The 20485-nt window shown below is 43.3% G+C and overlaps 1 protein-coding gene across 1 annotated transcript in view; it reads left to right on the top strand.

Moving 5' to 3' along the window:
• Positions 1-217: 217 nt before the first annotated feature.
• COL22A1 (collagen type XXII alpha 1 chain) overlaps positions 218-20485 on the top strand; it is a gene marked incomplete at both ends in the record, with an annotated part of 165547 nt that continues 145279 nt past the window's right edge. The window contains 2 exons of the mRNA XM_081324712.1: positions 218-305; positions 3878-4444. Of these exons, the coding sequence (XP_081180838.1) occupies positions 218-305; positions 3878-4444 (655 nt within the window). The remainder of the gene's footprint in view (positions 306-3877; positions 4445-20485) is intronic.

Raw genomic sequence — 20485 nt, 5'->3', positions numbered from 1 at the left:
AGAATCAGATCTGATACCCCCTTTATCTTCTTGGTGCTACCCTATTAAAATGGTGATTTCTTAGTTGAAGAATGTCAGTTACATTATTCTCATGTTTTTGTTTTCTCTCTCTCTCTTTTAAATCTCCTTTTCTCAGGCATGCATCTGCAGAAGAATTCCATATACTAAAGGGGAGAATAAAAAAAAAAGTTGTGTTATCCCTGGGATGTAAGCGGAGATGCCTTTTGTAGGAAGATACGTGATCGTTGCCATCTTGGCGCTCATTCTTCTCTGGGGTGGAGAGAAGATTACAGCTCACAGGGCAGGTATTGTTTGCAAGAAATGTTCATTTGAGAGGGGATCTTTAAAAAGGAGCTCTGAAAATTACAGCGGGCAATATGATTGGGAGTTTTCTCCACCACTTAAGATTATTTTACCTATACAGGTGGTCCTCAATTTACAACAATTCATTTAGTGACTGTTCGAAGTTACAGCAGCACTGGAAAAAGTGATCTATGACCATCTTTAACAGTGTTGCAGCATCCCCAGGGTCACATGATCAAAATTCAGACGCTTGGCAACTGGCACGCACTTATGACGGTTGCAGTGTCCCCGGGGTCACGTGATCCCCTTCTGTGACCCTCCGACAAGCAAAGTCATTGGGGAAGCCAGATTCACTTAACAGTCATTTTCCTAACTTAACAACTGCAGTGATTCCCTTAACACCGGTGGCCAGAAAAGTCTGAAAATGGGGCAAAAGTCATTTAACAACTGTTCCACTTAACAACAGAAAGGTTGGGTTCAATTGTGGCTATAAATCAAGGACCAACTGAGTGGCCTCGCCATTATTTATTGCTCTTGAGAAAACAAGATATGCCTTACTTAGATCGGAAACATGGAAAAAAAACCGGTTTGTTGTTTTTCATAAATTAAATTTCATTTCATTTTTTCATAAATCCCGCTTACAGGAGCCGAGTGAAAGAGGGTCTCTGCCGCTTAAAAACGGAGAATAGCTTCCCACTTCAGTGGAGTTGGAAAGGGACCTTGGAGGCCATCCAGTCCAACCCCATACTGTGTGTAGCTCGGTGTGGCGGCCTCCTTACTAAATCATTCCAAAATACCGGTGTTTGAATCAAACCAATATCCAAACTGATTTGACGGAGTGCATTCGGCACATCAGATTCCTTCAGCGATTCGGTTCGAAGGGTTGTTTTGTAAAGGATGATTTGGTCAAATGGTTTTTCAGGCCCATTTCACAGCCTGCCAAATTCTTCCAGTAGTTGTTGCTCAAAGTGAGATCTTCAGCGAGGCCTCTCTCATGAATAGCTGAGGAATAACTCCACTTAACGTGACAAGACTTGCTTTAGAACTCTGTGTGCGAATACCATTGTAGCTCTCACGTAAAAGCTACACAACCCTGGGCCTCCATGCAATTGTTGAAGCATTTTTGGGAATGACTAAAATTGTTCACTTTAACCTTTGATACATATAGAGGCGAAGGATATGCACAATCTCAGTCATCACTAGCCAGACTTCGTCAAATGTGATAAAACTTTCATCCTGCTATACTTCTTTATTTAAATGGGCTGCCTGATTTTTGGGCAGTATAAAACAAAAGACAAATAAAATAGAATAATTCAAAGATCCGGTCAAAGAGATGTCCGGTGAAAAGAACACCTACACAGGTAGTCTCAACTTACGACCACAACTGAGCCCAAAATTTATGTTGTTAAGTGGGTTTTGCCTCATTTTACGACCTTTCTTGCTACAGCTGTTAAGTGGATCACTGCAGTGGTTAGGTTAGTAACATGGTTGTTTAGTGTGAGTCTGGCTTCCCCATTAACTCTGTTTGTCAGAAGGTCACAAAAAGTGATCCCATGACTCCAGGACATTGCAACCGTCAAAAATATGAGTTGGTTGCCAAGCGTCCGAGTTGTGATCATATGACCACGGGGATGCTACATCAGCTGTAAATGTGAAAAATGGTCATGGGTTACATTTTCAGCGCTGTTGTAACTTCAAATGGTCACTAAGCAAATAATTGTAAGTTGAGGACTATCTGTACTTCAAAAGCAACTTTTCTATCAGGACTTACCAACCAGTCTAGAAGGCCTAGAACAGGGGTAGGCAATTTGGCTCTTTTATGACTCGTGGACTTCAACTCCCAGAATTCCTGAGCCAGCCACGCTGAGGGAAAAGGCAAAGGTTTCCAAGCTGAGCCATGCTGGCTCAGGAATTCTGGGAGTTGAAGTCCACGAGTCATCGTTCCCTCACGCTGGCTGAGGAATTCTGGGAGTTGAAGTCCATGAGTCATAAAAGAGCCAAGGTTGCCTACCCCTGGCCTAGGCCTAGGCTACTTTGTGACTCGTGGACTTCAACTCCCAGAATTCCTGAGCCAGCCATGCTGAGGGGAAAGGGAGAGGTTTCCAAGCTGAGCCATGCTGGCTCAGGAATTCTGGGAGTTAAAGTCCACAAGTCATAAAAGAGCCTTAGTAAGGCCACGCCTAGAATACTGCATCCAATTTTGGTCACCACATTAGAAAACAAGATGTTGAGACTTTGGGAAAAAATGCATAGAAGAGCAACTAAGATGATTAAAGGCCTGGAGACTAAAACATATGAAGAACAGTTGCAGTATTTGGGACTGGCCAGTCTAGCTAAGCTTGTAAGCCGCCCTGAGTCTTCGGAGAAGGGCGGGATATAAATGGAATTAAAATAAAAATAAAAAATAGAGAAAAGAATGACTGGGGGTGCCATGATAGCAGCATTCCAATATTTGAGGGGCTGCCACAAAGAAGAGGGGATCAATTTATTTTACAAAGCACCAGAAGACAAGAAACAACAGATGGCAACTAATCAAGGAGAGAAGCAACCTGGAATTAAGGAGAAACTTCCTAGCATTGAGGACAATTAACCATTGGAACAGCTGGCCTTCAGACATTGTGGGTACTTCATTACCGGAGGTTTTTAAGAAGAGACTGGACAGCCGCTTGTCTGAAATGGTATAAGGTCTCCTGCTTGAGCAGGGGGTTGGACTAGATGACCTCCAAGGTCCCCTTATAGCTCTATTCTGATTCTGATTCAGTAGAAATGGAATTCACACCCAGCTAAATCTACGATCTATTTTCTTTAAAGACTCGCTTCTGAGGACATAGTCTGTAAACCCATGTTTGCCTACTTTATATGAGCTTGCACACAGAGGGAGAGAGAGGCTTCCTTTGGTAAAATAACAATTGTGAACGTTTTGTTCTCAGGGAATCCCCTACAATGTCAGGTTTTGCTCCCATCTCCTTTCGTGAAACCTTTTCCCTGGCGTTAAAGAAAACCCTTCTCCAGACTAATGATTAATAAAATATAATGGCACTGGTTAAGAGAGAATAGGTAGAACTGTGCAAAGAGCGAGACTGGGTTGAAGGCAGACAATCTGATATGCCCAGGCATTTTTCAGCTTGTGGCGTTAAAGCTGGAAAGGAAGGCGGGAGAACAGAGCTTAGTCTGTTGGGAGTTTCTTTCTTTCTTTTTTTTTAAAAAGTTGCCTGATAGACATGCAAACAGAGTAGACAAAAAGGGGCTGAGCCAAGACAGCCGCCGGCGCAAGGGAGAGAGAAGGTGGGGGAGACGAAGTTTGCAAACCACAGCCAAAAAGCTGCATTCGGAACTAGGTTTAGAAACCGCAATTAAGGCAGACCCTGTAAGAAACGATTTAGCAGGGAGAGAGAGAGAGAGAGAGAGGATCCGCCAGGTGAAAAATGTTCCATGCTTTGGAGAAACAGAGGTTTGCTAAGTCCTTTGCTCAGGTAGACTTTGCTATGTTGGACAGAGATGTCTATGAATGTTGCTGTTCTCCTGGCTCTCTTCCTCTCCCTTGCCTCAGGGGCTTCTCCCGTTTCCCTTGCAGGATGTAAGAACGTCCACTACGATCTGATCTTCCTGCTGGACACTTCCTCCAGCGTGGGCAAAGAAGATTTTGAGAAGGTCCGCCAATGGATAGCCCACCTAGTGGACACGTTTGAGATTGGACCAGACAAAACCCGCGTTGGGGTCGTCCGCTACAGTGACAACCCAACTACTGAGTTTGACCTGGGGAGTTATGGGACTCGACAAGAGGTCAAAAAAGCTGCCAAGGGCATCAAATACCTTGGGGGGAACACGAACACTGGCGATGCCCTGCAGTACATCAATAGTTACAGCTTTTCCGCACAGGCCGGCGGGAGGCCAGACAATGAAGCCATCAAGAAAGTAGCGATCCTCCTGACGGACGGCAGGAGCCAGGATTTTGTCTTGAGTCCTGCCTCGGCAGCGCACAAGGCCGGCATCCGGATTTTTGCAGTGGGGGTCGGAGATGCCCTTAAGGAAGAATTGGATGAAATTGCTTCTGAGCCAAAATCGGCCCACGTCTTCCATGTCTCTGATTACAACGCTATTGATAAGATACGGGAGAAGCTGAGAAGAAGGCTTTGCGAGAGTAAGTAAATAAACCAGGGACTAGCCACCGAGAAGCTGTAGAAGGTGAATGGGTTGGTTTAATAAAGAGTAAGCCTATGAATTTTAACTCGCTCTCAGTGCGGGAAAGGGGGCCGTGTTCTCAAAGGCCTCACCCGCAAAATTAAACCAGCCCTTAGTAAGTGTGTTGCAAGATTCACGCCTTGGTTATTTATGCTGAGTTTCCTTTCTATAGGGAAACAAACTGAAGTGTTGTCTATGGAGATTATCAATCAGCCAGGTCAGAGTTGTCTCCAAAAGGCCACTGGATTTTCTTTTTTTCTTTGAAAATGTTTTGCTTCTCACCCAAGAAGCTTCTTCAGCTGTGACTTTAGTTAGAACTGAAGAAGCTTCTTGGATGGGAAGCAAAACATTTTCAAAGAGGGGAAAAAAAACACCTCTGGGACAAACTGATGTCTTTTGCATCAAAGTTTGGAGAGAAATGTGCCACTAGTCATTGGCATTCTGAACTGGGAGAACCCAACTTAACTTTCTTTCCTGTCCTTTTAAGATTTCACCAGGATAAAGTTTGAGAAAATCTTCTTTGCAAGGCACTGAACAAAATATTGGCCAGATTTAGGGCCTGAGAGTTAAGTTGGCTGAAGGATAATCTTCATGAGTGTTCACTTTCAATATTATCCATTGATCATTTTTATGGAGAACGTTGTAATTTTTATTTATTTTTTGTCTTCAAAAAGGAATAAGCACTAATATGATAGAGTGACAGTTGAACAATAACACAAGTAGGATCCTGCAGTGTGTTTGCTCAGATGCTTCCGTTTGGGTAAAGTATGCATGAAATTAGAAGTTTGGAATGGAGATCTGAAGATAAAATAAGACAACCTTTACTGTTGTTTTTTTGAAGATGAGATCTTTGGTGTTGCATTTAGAAGAGCCAATAACACACACACAGACACAGACACACACACAGACACACACACACACACACACATCGAGCCTTTACATCATTTAGGGGCATCTATCAGCTATACTTACAAAGTCAATATGGTAGCTGCAATGATACGATTGAAGTTCCGCTTAGTTTTTCTCTGTGCTGTGTCTTAACTTTTTGGTTAAAATTAACGTAGCACATAAAAAGTAGGTGGGGCTTTGTTCACACCAACGTAGCCACTGGCTTGATTGTTTTGACCCCACCCTGCAAACCACCTTGATACCATGGATGAACAACCATGCAGCTCCACCAAATCTGTGGCAATTAGCTTGCTTTTTGGGACTCAGTCTACACACTGTAGAAGTCTCCTAATTAATGGCGACCAGTGGAAGAGACATCTATCTCCAGGTTAGATCCTGGATATTCTGCAGCTAAGCAGTTGATTGACAGACTAACAGTTCTACTGTACTTGGACAACTGTTTTCCTCAATGCACTAATGGTTTGTGGTTTGACAGGCTGCCAATAAGGGAAGGATTAAAAAATAATAATAAGTGTGAGTGTATGTGTGTATTTGCAGATGTTCATCCTCTTATATGGCATGTTCTGTGCTTTTGATCAATGTTCCGTTCAGTTTAATTGAGTGATCAACAGGTGGACAATTCATCAAATATTACTTGAACAGCATGTTATCCAGTTATCGTGGGGTTTTTCATTTTAATCAAAGTTAATATCTTTGCCTGGTATTTTTAAAAGCTGATAAGTCTTGAATCTGATTTTGTTTTATATGCCCTTTGCATTCTTTATAGTGATTAAGTTGGATTGTCTGGCTAGCTGATGACCCTTATTACTCTCCATAGGGCAGCACATTGGTTGTTTTAAAGCTGCGTGGTTATTTATGTTAGTTAAAATTCAGGGTTCATGTCCTGAACTCTTTAGCAGTAGTGGGATTCAGCCAGATCACACCAGTTTGGCAGAACCAGTAGCTAATTTTTGTTGAGCTTGGTGAACTGGCTGAAGCTCTAGCTCTTTTTCTCAAGGCCCAGAACGACCCTCCGGACGTGAATGGATGCCGCTTCCAGAAGTCTGTTCTGGGCCTCAGAGGCCTGGAGGAGGCCTCCCAGGTCCAGAACAGCCCACTGGAAATGCGTGGATGCCACTTCTGGAAATCCGTTCTGGGTCTCAGAGGCCTGGAAGAGGCCTCCGAGGCCCAGAATGGCCTGCTGGAAGTGCATGGATGCCACTTCCAGAAGTCCGTTCTGGGCCTCAGAGGCACAGGCTAAGAATGGACTTCTGGAAGCGGTGTCCACACAGAGACCTGGTGGTTCGTGTATTTGAATCCCACCACTCTTGCTTACTTCTACCCAAAGGCGAGGCTTCCTACTTTTCAAGCTATGTGAAAATCTCCACATGTTACACAATGTTGAGTCTGGTTGACATTTTCATTTGATCGATGTCACACTTTGCTGTGATCATGCATCACACTCTCTGTTGGAGTTTACAACTTGAAAGGAGGAAAACAATAACCTTCTAGGGGGACACCTGGCATTCCAGATGAAAGGAAAACTATTTTCTGTCCTCTCACACAAGGATTCTGTCAAAAATAATGATAACTGTACTTGTAATGCAGCCTGGATGCAATACCACAAGACTTAGCTGTTTATCTTTTTCTCCCAAAAAGATTTGCAGCTTTTTTGAAAAAAAAAATCCTTAATGATATTATAGTCATTGCTTTGGAATAATCCCTTTCTTTCAAGAAATGATGTCCTCCCTCTGAACTGCCTTTGCCTTCAGTGACATTGTTGTTGTTGTTAGCTGCGAAGTCATGTCCAACCTATCATGACCCCATGGACCACGTTCCTCCAGGCCTTCCTGTCCTCTACCATCTTCTGGAGTCCATCTAGGCTCACGCTTACTGCTTCAGTGACTCCATCCAGCCACCTCATTCTCTGTCGTCCCCTTCTTCTCTTGCCCTCAGCCTTTCCCAGCGTTAGGCTCTTCTCCAGTGAGTCCTTCCTTCTCATTAGGTGGCCAAAGTATTTGAGTTTCAACTTCAGAACCTGGTCTTCTAAAGAGCAGTCAGGGTTGATCTCCTCTAGGATGACCAGTTTGATCGCCTTGCAGTCCAAGGGACTCGCAGGAGTCTTCTCCAGCACCACAGTTCAAAGGCCTCAATTCTTTGGTGCTCAGCCTTTCTTATGGTCCAACTTTCACTGCCATACATTGCAACTGGGAAGACCATAGTCTTGACTATACACACTTTTGTTGGCAGGATGATGTCTCTGCTTTTTAGTGTGCTGTCTAGATTTGCCATGGCTTTCCTCCCCAGGAGCAAGTGTCTTTTAATTTAACATTGATCAAAATCTGAATATGTCTTGTGGTATAGCATTCATTTTGTTTTTATGGGACTGAGTGAAAAAAACAAAAAAAACCCAAATCTGGTCCATTACTTCCTGAATATGAGAAATGATTTAATATTGTCTCCACCAAAGCCAGGTAATACAGGTAGTCCTCAACCTATGACCACCGTTGAGGCCCAAATTTCTGTTGCTAACTGAAACATTGGTTGTGAACTTTTCCCCATTTTATGACCTGTCTTTCTATGGTTGTTAAGTGAATCACTGCAGCTGTTAAGTCAGGAACAGGGTTGGTTAAGGGAATCCGGCTTCCCCATGGACTCTGCTTGTCAGAAGGTCGCAAAAGGGGATCACGTGACCCCGGGAGACTGCGACTGTCGTAAATATGAGACGGTTGCCAAGCATCCGAATTTTGATCACGTGATCATGGAGCTGGTACAGGGGTGGTAAGGGTGAAAAATGATCATAAGTCACTTTTTTCTGTGTTGTTGTGAGTTTGAAAAGTCACCAAATGAACTGTTGTAAGTCAAGGACTACTGGTATGTGTGCTCAGACTCATCTCTCTGTGTGTATGTATGTCTCTCTGTGTGTGTGTGTACACGTGAAGTATTAATACCACTTTACAATGCCTTGGTAAGGCCACACCTGGAGTACTGCATCCAGTTTTGGTCACCATGATGTAAAAAATATGTTGCGACTCTGGAAAGAGTACAGAGAAGAGTAACAAAGATCATTAGGGGACTGGAGGCTAAAACGTATAAGGAACGGTTGCTGGAATTGGCTAGGTCTAGTTTAATAAAGAGAAGGATGAGGGGTGACATGATAGCAGTGTTGCAATATCTCAGGGGCTGCCACAAAGAGGAGAGACTGAAGCTATTCTCCAAAGCACCTGAAGGCAGGAGAAGAAGCAATGGATGGAAACTGATCAAGGAGAGAAGCAGCCTAGAACTAAGGAGAAATTTCCTGACAGTTAGAACAAATAACCCGTGGAACAACCTGCCTCCAGAAGCTGTGGTTGCTCTAAAACTGGACGTTTTTAGGAAGAGACTGGACAGCCATTTGTCTGAAATGGTATAGGGCAGTGATGGCAAACCTTTTAGAGACCGAGTGCCCAAACTGCAACCCAAAACCCACTTATGTATCATCGGGTGCCGGATGGGCGTGGCTCTTTGGGTGGGTGTGGCCAATTGAGTGGGCGTGGCCCATTGGGTAGGCATGGCTGCAGTGGTAGCGGCAGACTGGGTTGGACTAAAAAGTTCAATCAATCAATTCCAACTTTGCAAGATCTTATTTTTTCCTGCGTGAAGTTGAAATTGATTGATTGATTGAACCTTTTTTTCATTTTTTTGCACACGGCAGTGGAGGCCTAAAGCAAAAAGGGTTTATAAAACCCAGCTGAAGGCCTAGGACTGGGGCGAGGGCGTGCGTGCCCACAGAGAGGGCTCTGCGTGCCACCTGTGGCACGCATGCTATAAGTTCGCCACCATGGGCATAGGGTTTCATGCCTGAGCAGAGGTTTGGACTACATAACCTCCAAAGTCCCTTCCAACTTTATTTTATATATGTGTGTGTACGTATGTATGGATAGGGGTTTATTTGTGTGTGGGTTTATATACATAGCCTGCTGTGGATTGCTTTGCCTCTGTTAATTTATCACCTTCAGCTTTTGACAGTGCTTGATATTGCTATTGGTTGCAGTTCAACGGTTTTTGCTATCAGAGTTATTTAGTTCCACCATGACTTACGATTAGTGTTGTGGCTGCTGTGGCTGCCATATTTCTGATTTAGATGCTTCAGTTTTTATCGTGGCGCTTTGAAATATGGCTTTTAATGCCACACGTTGCTGTGCCTGTGGACAACTGGGAAATGTTACAAATGAGAAAAAAATACAGAGAGGATGTTTTCCCATGTGTAGTGTTTGGGGAATAATTGGTCTGGAGGCTCCTTGAGTTACACTATACACGCATGCAACCAGAGAACATGGAAAATCAAGACATACAACTCAGAGTCACCCACATTTCTTTCTGTTGCAAAGGACTCTCCATTAGCAGCTTTATTGCTGTCTCAGTTGCAGAAAAAAAAAAGAATTTCATAGATCAAGAACGGAGATCAAAAATATTCTTTTTTGAGCTGATATATAATAGCTTCTTTTAGAAAATGAGAAATAAAGAAATAAATAAATCTGCGCCCACTTCAGCAGTTGTTTTTATGGTTAGTTGAGGGAAAATGAACGATCTTTTGAAAACAATGCTTGACTTTAATATTCCTTCCACCCTTCCTCTCCCGCTCAGCCACCCACAATTCCAGAATCCGTGCCCTGTCAGAAACTGGATGGTTATTATGTATCTATTTATCTAGTGATTTATCGAGTTGTTTCTCAGATACCGAGAAACAAAAACCCACACAAGTCTGGGGCTTCTTTAAAGACCTTTGTCTGTTTACCATGTCTCCGAATGGTTTTTCCTTTCCTGACCGTATTGCATCTTTCCAATGCTTTGAAGTCTATGAAAAACCTCCTCATTTTAGCTCACGCCAAAGGAATAGAGGAGAATCTGGGAAAAGTATTTCTGCAATCCTGCCAGCTGTTTGGGTGTCGTAGGCACTAGATACTTTGATCTGTTTCCATTCAACTAGAAGTTATTTGCTCATTGTTGTTGTTAGCTGCGAAGTCGTGTCCGACCCATCGCGACCCTATGGACAACATTCCTCCAGGCCTTCCTGTCCTCTACCATCTTCTGGAGTCCATTTAAGCTCACGCCTACTGCTTCAGTGACTCCATCCAGCCACCTCATTCTCTGTCGTCCCCTTCTTCTATTGCCCTCGATCTTTCCCAGCATTAGGCTCTTCTCCAGTGAGTCCTTCCTTCTCATTAGGTGGCCAAAGTATTTGAGTTTTAGCTTCAGGATCTGGCCTTCTAAAGAGCAGTCAGGATTGATCTCCTCTAGGACTGACCGGTTTGATCGCCTTGCAGTCCAAGGGACTCGCAGGAGTCTTCTCCAGCACCATAGTTCAAAGGCCTCAATTCTTTGGCGCTCAGCCTTTCATATGGTCCAACTTTCACTGCCATACATTGCAACTGGGAAGACCATAGCCTTGACTATACGCACTTTTGTTGACAGGGTGATGTCTCTGCTTTTTAGTGTGCTGTCTAGATTTGCCATGGCTTTCCTCCCCAGGAGCAAGCGTCTTTTAATTTCTTGGCTACAGTCCCCATCTGCAGTGATCTTGGAGCCCAGGAAAATAAAATCTGTCACTACTTCCATTTCTTCCCCATCTATTTGCCAGGAATTGAGAGGGCCAGATGCCATGATCTTGGTTTTCTTAATGTTAAGTTTCAACCCAAGTTTTGCACTCTCCTTCTTCACCTGCAACAAGAGGCTCTTTAGTTCTTCTTCACTTTCTGCCATTAGAGTGGTATCATCTGCGTATCTTAGGTTGTTGATATTTCTTCCGGCAATCTTAATTCCAACTTTTGATTCATCTAGCCCTGCCTTTCTCATGATGTGCTCTGCATATAAGTTAAATAGGTAGGGCGACAGTATACAGCCTTGCCGGACTCCTTTCCCAATTTTGAACCAATCAGTGGTTCCGTGTCCAGTTCTCACTGTTGCTTCTTGACCCGCATATAGGTTTCTCAAGAGACAAATAAGATGGTCTGGTACTCCCATCTCTTTAAGAACTTGCCACAGTTTGTTATGATCCACACAATCAAAGGCTTTAGCATAGTCAATGAAGCAGAAGTAGATGTTTTTCTGGAACTCCCTAGCTTTCTCCATGATCCAGCGTATGTTGGCAATTTGATCTCTAGTTCCTCTGCCTCTTCGAAATCCTGCCTGTACTTCTGGTAGTTCTCGATCCACATACTGCTGAAGTCTAGCTTGTAGGATTTTAAGCATGACTTTACTAGCATGAGAAATGAGTGCAATGGTGCGATAGTTTGAACATTCTTTGGCACTGCCTTTCTTTGGAATTGGAATGTAAACTGATCTTTTCCAATCCTGTGGCCACTGTTGAGTTTTCCAAATTTGCTGGCAAATTGAGTGTAGCACTTTTACTGCACTGTCTTTTAAGATTTTGAATAGCTCAGCTGGAATACTGTCACCTCCACTAGCTTTGTTGTTGCTCAGCTTTTCTAAGGCCCACTTCACTTCACATTCTAGGATGTCTGGCTCGAGGTCAGTGACCACCTCATTGTGATTATCAGGGACGTTAAGCTCATTCTTGTATAGTTCTTCTGTGTAATTTTGCCACCTCTTCTTAATCTCTTCTGCCTCTGTTAGGTCCCTGCCATTTTGGTCCTTTATCATGCCCATTTTTGCATTAAACGTTCCCTTCATCTCTCCAATTTTCTTGAAAAGATCTCTGGTCCTCCCTATTCTATTGTTTTCTTCTATTTCTTTGCATTGTTCATTTAAGAAGGCATTCTTATCTCTTCTAGCTATTCTTTGGAATTCTGCATTCAATTGGGCATATCTATGTTTTTCTCCCTTGCCTTTCGCTTCCCTCCTTTCCTCAGCTATTTGCAAAGCTTCCTCAGACAGCCATTTTGCTTTCTTGCATTTCTTTTTCTTTGGGATGGTTTTGGTTGCTACCTGTTGTACAATGTCACGAACCTCTGTCCATAGTTCTTCAGGCACTCTGTCTATCAGATCTAATTCCTTAAATCTATTTGTCACCTCTACTGTATATTCAACAGGGATATGATTTAATTCATACCTGACTGGCCTAGCGCTTTTCCCTACTTTCTTTAATTTAAGCTTAAACTTTGCAACAAGAAGCTCATGGTCTGAGCCACAGTCAGCTCCTGGTCTTGTTTTTACTGACTGTATAGAGCTTCTCCATCTTTGGCTGCAGAGCATATAGTCAATCTGATTTCTGTGTTGACCGTCTGGTGATGTCCATGTGTAGAGCCGTCTCTTGGGTTGTTGGAAAAGAGTGTTTGCTATGACCATCGTATTCTCTTGACAAAATTCTATCAGCCTGTGCCCTGCTTCATTTTGTACTCCAAGGCCAAACTTGCCTGTTATTCCAGTTATCTTTTGGCTTCCTACTTTAGCATTCCAATCCCCCATGATGATAAGGACATCATTTTTTGGTGTTAGTTCTATAAGGTGCTGTAGGGCTTCGTAGAACCGGTCAATTTCATCCTCTTCAGCACCGGTGGTTGGGGCATAGACTTGGACTACTGTGATATTGAATGGTTTGCCTTGGATTCGAACTGAGATCATTCTGTCATTTTGAGGATTGTATCCCAGTATTGCTTTTCCTATTTTTTTATTGACTATGAAGGCTACTCCATTTCTTCTGAGGGATTCTTGCCCGCAGTAGTATACCTGATGGTCATCTGAATTAAATTCACCCATTCCTGTCCATTTTAGTTCGCTGATACCTAAGATGTCAATGTTTAGTCTTGTCATCTCTTGTTTGACCACGTCCAGCTTTCCTTGATTCATGGATCTTACATTCCAGGTTCCTATGGAGAAAAAATCTTTACAGCATCGGACTTTCCTTTCACCACCAGACATATCCACAGCTGAGCGTCCTTTCGGCTTTGGCCCAGTCGCTTCATTCTTTCTGGCGCTACTAGTACTAGCCCTCTGCTCTTCCCCAGTAGCATATTGGACGCCTTCCGACCTGAGGGGCTCATCTTCCAGCGTCATATCGTTTTGCCTTTTGGTACTGTCCATAGGGTTTTCATGGCAAAGATACTGGAGTGGGTTGCTCATTAAAGGTTGCTCATTAAAGGGGCGAATTCCCAGGGCCCTTTTGGAAAAGCAAGTTAACATGCTCCCTTTTAAATTTCTCAGCCTGGAGGTTAATAGGGATGAGAAAAACTAACATCTCTATTGTGGGCGGTGTATAATAGTTTGTTATGGATGTGCCAAGTTTCTATGCTGAATCCATCAGCAGTGCTACAAGTGTCTCATTGGCCTAGCTGAGATGTGTTGAAAAAAAAATCTTCATCAGGGTCCAGTCCAAGCTGGGAATAATCAAAATGGAGACTGCTTTAAAAAGAAGGTTGTAGTTTAGTGAAGAAGAGAGCCAGACAGAAAGATGGCTCTGGAAAAGACTGACCACATGTAGTAAGGAGTGGTGGGTTTTTATAACTTCTTGAGCTTTTGTTTGGAGTTGTTCCTGTGGCATGAACTTTGACCTGAGTCTGTGTCTTTCTGGTATTCTGATGGTGGTGGATTAATCCTATTATGTCCCAAAGGTCATATCCTGCTTCCCTGGAGCTGTGGCTGATGACTGTTAGGTTTTTGGTGTGAGGAATGGTTGATTCTAGAGATCTTTGTCTTTCTAATCCCAGCTTCCTGGCTCCAATCTTTCTGATAAGATTATCACATCTGCATTTCTAGAGACCTAGTTTCTGTTTGGGGCAGAGAGACTTGTGTGTGTGTGTGTGTTGGTTTCTTCCTTTAAATTCTTTTGGGGAAATATATTCTGCTGTTTTTAGGGACGCGGTGGCTCAGTGGGTTAGGACGCTGAGCCTGTCGATCAAAAGGTCGGCAGTTTGGCGGGTCAAATCCCGAGTGCCGCGAAGCAGACTGAGCGCCTGTTACTCGTCCCAGCTTCTGCCAACCTAGCAGTTCGAAAGCATGTAAAAATGCAAGTAGACAAATAGGGACCACTACGGTGGGAAGGTAACAGCGTTCTGTGCGCCTTTGGCGTCTAGTCATGCCGGCCACATGACCACAGAGATGTCCTCGGACAAGCGCTGGCTCTTCGGCTTTGAAACGGAGATGAGCACCGGCCCCTAGAGTCGGAAACGACTAGCACGCATGTGCGGGGGAACCTTTACCTTTACCTTTTTATTCTGCTGTTTTAATATTCCCTAAAATTTTTCTTTCTCTGGATGCTTTCCACAGATGTTTAGGTTGAGTAGCTCTTCCAGAAACTGAAGATAGAAGTAGTCCTTGACAGATGACCTCAATGGTAATACAAAAGAGAAGTTCAAAAGTAATATTAGAAAGTATTCCCAAAAGTGCTTTTTCAAGAGGCAACTGGACTTTCTTGTTTCTTTGAAGACATTTTGCTTCTCATCCAAGAAGCTTCTTCAGCTCTGACTGGGTGGTGGGGGAATGGAAGGATTTATACTCCTTGCAGACAGCTGGTCATTTGCATTCTTTTAGAGGGTTGTTGAGGCCACTTGGAGGCTTACCTGTGTCCTCGGGGTCACCTGAGTAGTGCAAATGGGGGTGGAGCCTTCTTGGCTGCTTTCTATCCTGTGACCAGAGTTACAGGTAGTTTGTTTTTTTTTACAACTTCTTTGCTTAGTGACTGTTCAAAATTACAATGTTACTGACAAAAGTGACTTACAAACATTTTTTCACACTTCAAATTATTGGAGCATCCCCAAGACCACATGCTCAAAATATGGGTGTTGGGCAACTAGCCTGTATTTATGACGGTTGCATGTCCCTGGGTCATGTGATCACTTTTTGCAAAGTCCCCAGAGAAGCCAGATTCAATTAAAAACCATGTTAGCAACTTAACAATTGCAAGGAACTGTGGCAAGACAGGTTGTATAAAATGGGGCAAAACCCACTTGACACCTGTCTTGCTTAGCAATGGAAATTTTGGACTCCATTGTGCTCGCAAGTCAAGGACTACCTGTGTAGCAAAAAAATAAAAAATAAGAATGCGTCATAAGATCATTTAAAAATAAACCCTAACTTTATTTTTCCTTCCAAAATAGGTCTACGTTTAATGTTGCTGAAGGTGGCGTATACATACAGCATTCTCAGCTTGATGCTAGAACACCGAAGGGATTTGTTGCTTGTGGCCATGAGAGAAATTAGCTTGTCTTTTTATAGTTTCAGCTAGAAGGGGAACCCCACCCCACAAAGTTATTTTGGTAAACACAGGTTACTTTGGGGAAATGGGATTCGTCCTTTCATAAAATGCAAACATCACAGGACTTGGGACCACAGAAGCAAACAAATCTGCTATTCGCAAGGGGAGGTTCAGCTAACCACTAACCCTAACCCTAGTTTTTAAATACCAAGGAAAGGTTCTTGCAACAAATTAGAGGTGGCAAACTGTGGCCTTTGGATCCACCTTTTTGTGGTCTCTGAACCCCTCCAAGACTAGAGATGTCTATTAATTTCCCACCATTTCAAATTGGAAGGCAAAGAACAGAGGGCTCAAAAAAGGATGAGCCACAGGGGAGGGACAGAAAAAGGAAGAATTCCAGCTACTGAAAATTGTCACTTCTTGTTATAATGTTTAGTGTTTGCAAAAAAAAATAAACTATTTTTCCTTCACATTTGTGAGCCCAGGTTTCCCATACAAGTAGCCATCAACTTACAACCATTCATGCAGTGACTGTTCGAAGTTACAATTGCACTGGAAAAAGTGGCTTATAAATTTTTCACCCTTACAGCCGTTGCAGCATCCCTCATGGTCATATGATAAAAATGTGGATTTTTGGCAACTGGCTCCTATTTAGGAAAGTTGCAGTGTCCTGGGGTTATGTGATCTCCTTTTGCGATTTTCTGACAAGCAATCAATCAATGGGGAAGCCAGATTCAGTTTACAATAGGGTAATAATATAATACCCTACAACAGGGATCTTCAAACTTGGCCCTTTTATGACTTGTGGACTTCAAGTCCCAGAATTCCTCAGCCAGCGCACTGGCTGAGGAATTCTGGGAGTTGAAGTCCACAAGTCATAAAAGGGCCAAGTTTGAAGACCCACGCCCTACAATATCATACCCTATTTTACAATAAGGTGAAAATATTATACCCTACTAACTTAATAACTGTGGCAAAAAAATGGTCATAATTCACTTAGCAACAGAAATTTTGGGGTCAATTGAGGTCATACATCAAGTCAAGCTGTATTTGATTTAGAAGTCTCAGAGTTTTAGGCTAGCCGAGGATTGTTTGTTGTTGTTGTTGTTTAAAAAAGCAATAGAGAAGCATTTTCATATTGCTGTCTTGAAAATTGCATGGGTGTTTCTATGGAATAATCAAGGTCCATGACTTTTTTTTTTTAATCCCATTTATATCCTGCCCTTCTCCGAAGACTCAGGGCGGCTTACAATTTAAAGCACAAATCAATGTGCTTAGTAATAGCCTTCATTCTATGTATATGCCTGCTTTTTAGGGCTTTCGGCTTGAGGGAAACATTAAGATTTAGCTGAGCTACATATTACTTTGAGGAGTATAGCTTTCCCCAAGTTCAACTATTTATTTATTTATTTATTTATTTATTTATTTATTTATTTATTTATTTATTTGATTTATATACCGCCCTTCTCCTGAAGGACTTAGGGCGGTGTACAGGGCAATAAAAATAAGAATACATTAGTTAAAATAATATTAAAACCCAAATCCATCCAACTATCCAAATATGAACAGAATAACAGAACTGGAAGGGATCATGGAGGTCTTCTAGTCGAACCCCCTGCTCAAGCAGGAGACCCTATACCATTTCAGACAAACAGCAGTCCAATCTCTTCTTAAAACCTCCAGTGTTGGAGCATTCACCACTTCTGGAGGCAGGTTGTTCCACTGATTTAATTGTCCCAACAGTCAGGAAGTTTCTCCTTAGTTCTAGGTTGCTTCTCTCCTTGATTAATTTCCATCCGTTGCTTCTCCTCCTGCCTTCAGGGGCTTTGGAGGACAAGACAATTAATTCATATGCATGCTGTTTTTCATTTCTGTTCCATGTTTTAGTTTTAATATCCTCCTGTTTATTGGAGTTCAGTCTTCTGAGACCACCTTTGGGTCCTGTAATTTTTTTTTTCTGTTCAAATATGATCTGGCAAGAAAGCAAAGTTGATTATTAAAAAAAAAAGGAAACACCATGCCCACACGCACACATTGTTTTTCACACTGATTTCTTAGCCCCCAGCATTCCAACTCCCCTTATGTGAGTCTAGACTCGTAACTCTACCACTCTATTTATTCAGTAATTTCTAGTGAATCAGGGTATCCAAGCAGCCAGAGGATGTGGTCAAAGGGACTGGGGGAGGTGGGAATCCTCTCCAGCAGTTTAGAAAGCAAGACATGTATTTACATAGACAGCGACAAGCAAAGCTGGAGACTTTCTTTGTAAAACATAAAGTAATGGAGGAGGAATCCAGCTTGTTGAAAGAAAAAATCTTCATCAGGGTCCAGTCCAAGCTGAGAATAAACAAACATGGAGATTGCTTGAGAAAGAAGGTTGTAGTTTATTGAAGAGGAGAGACAGACAGAAAGATGGCTCTGGGGAAAAAAAAACTGACCACATGTAGTGGGGTTTTATACCTCCTTGGGCTTTTGGTTGGAGTTGTTCCTGTGGCATGAATTTTGACCTGAGTCTGAGTGTGCCTTTCTAGTATTCTGAGGGTGGTGGGTTAATCCTATTATGTCCCAAAGGTCATATCCTGCTTTCCTGGGGCTGTGGCTGATGATTGTTGGATTTTTTGGTGTGAGGGATTGTTGATTCCAGGAATCTTTGTCTTTCTAATCCAAGCTTTCTGGCCCCAGTCTTTCTGACAAGATGATCACATCTACATTTCTGCAAACCTGGTTTCTGTTTGGGGCAGAGAGACTTGCGTGTTTGGGTGTGCATGTGTTGGTTTCTGTCTTTAAGATTCTTTGGGGAAATATATACTGCCTTTTTAATATTTCCCAAAACATTTCTTTCTCTGGATTCTTCCCACTGTAACATAAAGTAATGGGAAGAATCCAGAGAAAGAAATGTTTTGGGAAATATTAAAAAGGCAGTATATATTAAAAATATATTAAAAATATTAAAAATCCAGCGGCTGCAGGCTCAGAAGCTCTGAAATGATGTTTTGTTGCAATATACAGGTGGGTTGGTGGGTGGGGAGCAAGGTTTTTACTTTCCACTGGGTTGATGAAGCAAATCTAAATTCGCACAGACCTAACTAGCCCTCAATAGAGCTGTGCAAACATTTACTTAGCAGGTAAAAGGTAAAGGTAAAGTTTCCCCCGCACATGCGTGCTAGTCGTTTCCAACTCTAGGGGCCGGTGCTCATCTCCGTTTCAAAGCCGAAGAGCCAGCGCTTGTCCGAGGACGTCTCCGTGGTCATGTGGCCGGCATGACTAGACGCCAAAGGCGCATGGAACACTGTTACCTTCCCACCGTAGTGGTCCCTATTTTTCTACTTGCATTTTTACGTGCTTTCGAACTGCTAGGTTGGCAGAAGCTGGGACGAGTAACAGGCACTCACTATGTTACGCGGCACTCGGGATTCGACCGGCCAAACTGCCGACCTTCTGATCAACCAGCTCAGCATCCTAACCCACTGAGCCACCGAAAAAGGCTCAGGAGATCTCAGGATTGAAGCTAGCGAGGGAAAAATAAAAGCTACGCATTAAGCAAAGATGTCCACCTTCCAAGCTGGGGAAAGAATAGCCAAGAGGCTATTGATATTTGAAAAGTGGGCAGAAAACCCCTAGAATTGTTAAAGGTTTAAAGGCAGAGGATTTGGTTCCCACAAATTGACCTTCTGCACACTTACCACTCCTTTTGCCGCCACAATAAAAGCTATTTATTTAGCCCTGCTATGCATTTGAGCTTGGCACATTTAGTTATTGAGTGGGGAATTGAATTCTTGAGGGAAGCGTTATTTCTAGGCCTGACAGCACGGCATTGTTCATTGTGCTGGGGTGTTAAATGGAGAACAACAGAAGGCAAGTTATGGGATGGCACTTGCAAATGGAAACGGAAGAGATCTGTAATCAAATTAAACCATGAACTTGTGAGCACCCCGTGGCAAACATGCTAGCAATTTGTGGCTGTGGAATAAGAAAAACCCCTTGTACATTGTGGGAATAAATATTGGAGAAAGTGCCGATAAATGCACTCGCTAATGATGAACTTTTTCTACCCACTCTCCTACGGAACGGTAATAGGCACCACTGTGAAAGGATTAGGAATGGAGGCAGCGGCCGAGGGACTCCATGACTGATCCTCTCTTTCTCCATGAGTTGGGAAGACAGCGGTCTTTCTTCCAAGCTTTCCTCCTATAGGAAGAACAGAGTCCATCCTCCTTCCCTCTCCTGCCTCTTTCCTTCCTCCTTCCTTCCTACTCATTTCCCTTCCGCCCTCCTTCCTTCCTCGTTTCCCTTCTCCCTCTCTCTCATTCTCCCTCCCTCCCTTCCATCCTTCCTCCCTCCCTCCCTTCCTTCCTTCCTTCCTCCCTCCTCCCTCCCTTCCATCCTTCCCTCCCTCCCTCCCTCCCTCCCTTCCTTCCTCCCTCCCTCCCTCTCTCTTTCCTTCCTTCCTTCCTTCCTTCCTTCCTTCCTTCCTTCCTTCCTTCCATCCTTCCCTCCCTCCCTCGCTTCCTCCCTCCCTTCCTCCCTTCTTTTCTTCCTCCCTTCCTTCCATCCTTCCTCCCTCCCTTCCTTCCTTCCTTCCTCCCTCCTCCCTCCCTTCCATCCTTCCCTCCCTCCCTCCCTCCCTCCCTCCCTTCCTTCCTCCCTCCCTCCTCCCTCCCTTCCATCCTTCCCTCCCTCCCTCCCTCTTTCCTTCCTTCCTTCCTTCCTTCCTTCCCTCCCTCCCTCGCTTCCTCCCTTCCTCCCTCCCTTCCTTCCTTCCTTCCTTCCTTCCTTCCTTCCTTCCTTCCTTCCTCCTCTCTCCCTTCTCTCCTTTCCTTTCACTATTTTTCCTGTTACCCTAAGGCAGAAAACTTGGAAATTAAGGCTATTAGGACCCAAGTTTTTGTTTTGTTTTTAAAGTAAACCTCTCCGCAAATAACGTTTTGCAATATACATTTCTCTAATATGAGCACCTTTTAAAGGAACCTCATTTCACTT

Source organism: Vipera berus (assembly GCF_964194415.1).
Source record: "Vipera berus genome assembly, chromosome: 3".
Classification (NCBI taxonomy): Eukaryota; Metazoa; Chordata; class Lepidosauria; order Squamata; family Viperidae; genus Vipera; species Vipera berus.
The sequence above is the reverse complement of the archived record's forward strand: the minus strand, read 5'-3'. Positions and strand labels throughout refer to the sequence as shown.